Raw genomic sequence first — 6,660 nt, 5'->3', positions numbered from 1 at the left:
ATTAATTAAAGTATTGAAGGGTTTAAGTGAGGGATACACATACACATATGTGTGCATCTATACTTGTATGTGTGTTTGTGTGCATCTATATATATGTGTGTTTGCTTTTATGTATATATATATATATAATATATATATATATATATATATATATGTATGTGTGTGTGTGAGCGCATGTATTTGCTTGGATTTGTATGTGTGTGTGTGTTTGCTTGTATATGTGTGTGCCAGGTTTATAAAAATGTGCGTATGTGTAAGTGTTACTGCATAAGTTCACTTGCACATGCATACGTCTGTGTGTGTGTGTGTGTGTTTCATATCGCAGGGTGGGGTTGGAGAGGGGCCAGGGTGGGGGGTTGGGATGGGGGTTAAACCAGAATACAAACATTCATACAATAAATAGAACATTTTCTACCTGATGGATCTGTTGAAATGATGAAAACACAACTAAATTACAAACATACAATGGCCACACAAAGTCAAGACAATAGATTTTGCACAGACAATTCTTCAGTTATTTTTTTTCTTTCTTTTCTTTTTTTCAAAGCTTCTTTTTTTTTTCCATTGTTTTTTTTTTCTTCCTTTCCATTTTTGGCATTCTTTTATCATTGCCAAACAACTTTAGAGAGTTTGGTCTTGTTTTCCACGTGAGAAGAGAAAGAAGACATCATTAAGTACAACCAATCTTTCATACAAAGACCACGAGGCTCCATAAACAGACCCCTTAACCCCCTCCGCTCCCGTCACTACATCTAATTGTTTCCTTTCTAGTTTAATATTCATCTGGGGGTTTTGAATTTTTTGTCTGTTGGGAGGGGGGGAGTTGTTAAATAGTTTTGAAGAATTTTCAAAATAAATTAATGTTTATTGTAAAACACCAAGGATCTGTCGGCCCCGTTTCGTGCCTTCATTTATTGGTTCTCCCCCGTATTTTTATTTCGTGTTCAACATATAATCGTTACTAGGCTTCATCGGGCCATGTATACTCTGGAAATTCGTTCCCCCTATGTTCTGTTTGCTATTGTGATGCTTCAGGCTGCTAGAGAATGCACTGGGCATATTGTTCCAGCCGGGGTTGAGCATGTGAGGCATGGCAAACCCGCGGGACCAGAGGTAGTTGTTCTCCCAGGTCTGTGGCATCTCCTCCAAGTAGAACGAGTTTATCCGAGAGGAAGCGGAAGGTGCAGTTAAGTTTGGAATCTGTAGTCTGGTGAGGGAGTTGGCTGCAGTCTGATGGTGTGGAGACTCTGAAGGATGGTGTTGTGGATGGCTTTGTTGATGAGGGTTACTGCTCGGGTGGCTGATGCCGGATGTTGGGGTGCTGCTGTTGCTGTGTGCGTGATGCGGGTGATGGCTGTTGTAATCTATGGGATTGTCATTGCTGTGGTGCTCGCCACTGTTGTGACTGTTCATGCCAGTCTTTAAGCCGGACTTAACGAGGCCAGATCCTTGCGGCAAGTGCTGCTGCTGCTGCTGTTGCTGATGGTGATGGTGATGGTTTTTGTTATGTGTGCTGCTGTTGAAAGCTGACGAAGAGGATGATAATGGTAAAGATGGCACGGGTGATTTCAGTGAATTCATTTTAGCAGTGACCGAGGGGGACGACATGGGAGACATTGAAGGGGACACAATAGGGGAGACAGAGGTGGAAGAAGGTGCAGACGCCTGATGTGAGCCAGCAGCAGAGGACGAATTAGAAGGATTTTTGATAAAGAGCTCACAGCCGGTTCTGGTTCGCTTGTGGTTATTTAAGTTCGCCTTCTGTGAGAAACATTTCCCACACCTGTCGCACGAGAATGGTTTCTCACCTGTGTGTGTTCGCAGATGTGTTCGCAGGTTACATTGCTGGCTGAACACCTTTGAACATATTGTACAATAGAAAGGTTTCTCTCCTGTGTGAACACGTTCATGGTTACGTAGGTTTATCTGTTGGCTGAACGCCTTTGGGCACATTGAACACTTGTACATCTCCCCCGTGTGGATACGTTCATGGATTTTAAGAAAGAAAGCATTACAAAAAGCTTTCTTGCAGTACTGGCAGTAGAACATGTCGCCTGTGTGTATACGCTTATGGTCGATGAGGTTGACTCTTTGGCTGAAAGCTTTGCCACACACATCGCATACAAACGGCTTCTCTCCCGTATGTGTCCTCAGGTGAAGTTTTAGGTTTCCTTTCTGACTAAAGGCTTTGCCACATGTTGTACAAGCAAAGGGTTTCTCCCCAGTGTGGGTTCGCTCATGGTTGCGAAGGTTGATCTGCTGGCTGAATGCTTTTGGGCAAAAGGCACACTGAAATGGCTTCTCTCCAGTATGTACACGCTCGTGAATTTTTAGGAAAAATGCATTTGTGAAGGGTTTTTTACAGAAGCTGCAGTAAAACATATCTCCTGTGTGAATACGACGATGGTCGTCAAGGTTGACTTTCTGGTAGAACGCTTTGCCGCAAATCTCACAGGCGTACGGCCGGTCTCCAGTGTGTGTTCTTAGATGCAATTTTAGGTTACCTTTCTGGCTAAATGCTTTGCCACAGACTGAACAACTGAATGGTTTCTCTCCCGAATGAACGCGTTCGTGGTTGCGGAGGTTGACTTGCTGGCTAAACGCTTTCGGACAACTCGAACACCTAAAAGGCTTCTCTCCTGTGTGAACACGTTCGTGGATCTTCAGAAAGAAGGAATTGGAGAATCCTTTTTTGCAAACAGAACACTGGACATCTTTTGGGGCTGGGATCCGCTCATGGCCAACATTGCCATTACTTTCAATGTTGCTGTTGTTGGTGTTGCTGGTATTGTCGTTGTTGTTGTTGTTACTGTTTAAACCTGGAACAAAACCCTTTGTATCACAACACAGTTCGTTTTTATAGCTTTTTTCATCAAGAAAGCCTAGCTTCTCCGGACACTTGAGGTGGTCAGTTTGATAGAACGGCTGACCGTAGAGATTTGGCTGGGTCCCTATTGGTGGGAAAATTGGTTGCATGGAATACATTTTGTTCTTTAGCTTGGTTTATTCCAAAAACTGTATCTTTACCATCATGTTTGAAAGATATATATATATATATATATATATATATATATATAAATATGTCTGTTTATTATATTTTGACACCGGGTGAAACAGCTCCGTAGGGGTGATGGGGGACGCAGGGAAAGAGCTTTTAGTTTCAAATAATTAAGTCTATATTTTAAATCACAGAATCTTCCAGACCATTGATACACTAGAAGTAGGAGCAGTATGTATGTTAACTGCAGTGTTATGAGGCCTTAACCACTGCAGTGGTATGAAGAGGTAATTGCAGTGGTGTGTAAACAGCAATGGTATGATGGTATAATGGTTCAGCTGCAGTGATGCAAAGTGCTATTGCAATGATGTGAAATATTAACTGCAGTGGTATGATGGTTTAACAGCAGTGTCACAGCTGTGTTAAATGCACTGGTCAGATGTATTACATGCAACAGTAAAGGGCTGTCAGCTGCAGTGGTGTAGAGTGGTTAGCTGCACTCACCACAACAGTGTTGATGCACATGAAATAATTACAATGGTGTTGTTGTGATGGGATCATCTAAAGTAAGCATATGGTATCACAGGGGGTAGTCCTGATGGTATCATATAGAAAAATATCCAAGTGGTATTGTGTAGAAATATCCTGATGTTCTCACATGGGATATGCTGGTGGTATCACAAGGGTATACAGTATAAATTTGTGGTATTATTACATGGAATATCTCAATGATTCTACACAAATAGGACAGCTTCCAAGTCTGGGAACTGAGAGTTTTGACTATCGAATGTGAAATACTAGTGACAACAATGACGACGACGAAAATGATGATGATGGTAATGAGGAGGATGATGATGAAGGTGATGGCGAATGTATGATATTAGTTGTTACATTTTACTGATTACATTTCAATTTTTACCCAGACAGTAAAAAAAAACCAACATGACAATGGATGACAATAGCAGCCATGTTGTTTTTCCAAACTTTTCACTCAAAACCTTCTGCCTGGCTTAAAGTTTTAAATAAATTCTGCTCTTGTTCATGGTGCAAGACCCAGTTTGTGTAAATGGAGCAGACAGGATAGAATTGAGTGAAATGTCTCCAGCACATTACTGTTCTCCCTCACATTAACTCCATAAATTTAAACAAATAACCTCAAAGAAGATACCTTCAAATGTAATCTTTATGAATTAGACATGTGATATGAAGCAGACGGTTGAGGCCACATTTCCTAGAAACATTGGGGCTTAAGTGCTGGGAAGGTTTTCTTCAGAATTTTTCATGGCATTCCCAGTGTTTTAAAGAGTGTGGTGAATTATTTTTTCAAATGTTCATTGCTAATTGGAGAATGTCTGACTCATGGTGCTGATGAAACAATTCTGAAAATGAAAAAAACAAAGAGAAAAATGCAATTAGACATCAGGAATATAACAATAATAATGACAACAACAATAATAATAGTAATAATAATAATAATTTCAAATTATTGCCACAAGGGCAGCTTGGAGGAGGTGGGGATGAGTCGATTACAATGACTCCAGTGTTCAGTTGTTACTTATTTTACTGACCCCAAAAGGATGACAGGCAAACTCGACCTTAGCGGAATTTGAACTCCGAATGTAGTGATGGACAAAATACTGCTAAACATTTCATCCTGTGTGCTAATGATTCTGCCAGTTCACCACCTTACCTAATAACAACAACAACAACAATAGTAATAATAATAATAATAATAATAATAATGAGGTGATTATAATCAAAATAAGCAACAACTACACTACCTTTGGATATCCTTGTTGCTTATTTTGAAATATATATATATATATACACACACACACAATTGATGAAGGAAAGAGAAGATGGATTTAGTGCTGCTCCTTATTCAGTTTGATGATCATTTTGACCCATCCTGCAGCTGTGGGTAGGATTTTGGGCATCCGATTGTGTAGCATCAATCTGTGCAGTTTTGTGTCACACCAGGTACATGCACAAAGAAGGGGATGTCCCGCTAGATATACTCAGTTGCCTTAGACAAACTGTTCTTGCCCACTGTACACTTTGGTACATATACTTATACACACACACACACACATATATATATATACAAAATTTACAGGACTGACCACTAAAAGTAGACGGCCTTTATGCTAGATATAGACGTCAAAATCACTATATTCCATGAAGAATGTGTTCTCAAGAAAAAAAATTCCACATTCTTCGTGGAAAATGGTGATTTTGACATCTATATCTAGCATAAAGGCCGTCTACTTTTAGTGGTTAGTCCTCTAAATTTTGTATGTAAAAAAATTTTTAATCTTCGGATATTTTTAAAATATGCTAGGCCACTGGTTTTAATTGATTAATATCAATTTCTACCCTTATTTAATTTACACATATACACAGAATTGATATCTAAACATCAAACAATAAATCCACAGTAATTAACAGCTCAATTAGTAACAGGTTGTTAAACTCTTGACAGCTTATTACATTGCATGAAATCCATATACACAAAAGAGAGAGAGAGAGAGAGAGAGAGAAAGAGAGGATTATTTCATTATACGCTTATGTCAATCACACTGTGAAGCCATTCAAAGCTGGTTTAAGAAAGGAAGCATGATAATGTTGATATCTTAATATTTGGGTAACTGAAAAATCAAAGGTGACTGTCACACACACACACACACACACACACAAACATACACACTCTCACACACACACACAAACATTCATAAAGTCCTCCATCTAATTTACTTTGGCTTCCACAGTTCCTCGGCTGCGGCTATGGTGATTGAGTGTAATTACAGCTAACAGATGGACACTGGTTCAAGGACATGACACCTCAACCGCCCACCACCACCACCTCAGTGCAATGTCATCATTCTGTCTAGTTTGTGACCAACAAATGAAGAATGTTAACGAATAGCTGTTAATTAAAGGTGTTGTTACTACAACCGACACCTGTGCCATTCCCCCAACAAACACAGGGTTAATGAGGAAACGTCTATGGAGTTATAGAGTCGGCTAGAAATAGCAGCCAAGTCTCCCTTGAATCACACAATACTGTTTTTGAAAGGTCCTGCTGTATATGGTTTTTTTGTATCAGGTTTGCAAGATCCTTTATGTGAATTTGTGAAACAAATTTTGTAGTGTCTCGGGAGGATCATTATGCCAATATTAACACACACACTGGTTCAATTCCACTCTTTTATTATTAGTCACTTGTTAGTTAGTTGGATATTTAACCAATGACTCTCCCTAGACACAACAAAATCCTGCTGTATAAATCTGGCACTTAAGTGTACTGCCAAGGCAAAAATGCTGTGATGGCCACAGATGGAATGAATCTAATCATTGGACTACCTGACCAGGGTTGACATAGGACTCAGCAACTATAACAACCTCCAACACAGACAAGGTCTCTATTAACACATCATTGGGCCAACATTTTAATTAGGGGTTTAATTTGGAGTAGAATTATCCAGGAAATATAATATATGCATGTGCAGGTGTAGCTGTGTGGGTAAGAAGCTTGCTTCCCAACCACATGGATTCTGGTTCAGTCCCACTTTGTGGCAAGTGTCTTCTACTAAAGTGGATGTAACTCATCTTTTATCTTTTGGTTTTCACTTGTTTCAGTCATTAGACCGAGGCCATGCTGA

At 39.7% G+C, this 6,660-nt stretch overlaps 1 protein-coding gene across 2 annotated transcripts in view; it reads right to left on the bottom strand.

The window, feature by feature from the left end:
- Positions 1-532: 532 nt before the first annotated feature.
- LOC115218823 (zinc finger protein 2 homolog) overlaps positions 533-6,660 on the bottom strand; it is a 22,585-nt gene continuing 16,457 nt past the window's right edge. For both annotated transcript variants that reach the window (XM_029788765.2, XM_036509333.1), the window contains exon 2: positions 533-4,377. In XM_029788765.2, the coding sequence (XP_029644625.1) occupies positions 934-2,985 (2,052 nt within the window). In that variant the 5' untranslated portion in view covers positions 2,986-4,377 and the 3' untranslated portion in view covers positions 533-933. The remainder of the gene's footprint in view (positions 4,378-6,660) is intronic.

The sequence above is a fragment of the Octopus sinensis genome, linkage group LG14 (genome assembly GCF_006345805.1).
Source record: "Octopus sinensis linkage group LG14, ASM634580v1, whole genome shotgun sequence".
NCBI classification, from domain to species: domain Eukaryota; kingdom Metazoa; phylum Mollusca; class Cephalopoda; order Octopoda; family Octopodidae; genus Octopus; species Octopus sinensis.
Note: the sequence above shows the minus strand (reverse complement) of the source record. Positions and strands in the feature narration are given on the sequence as shown.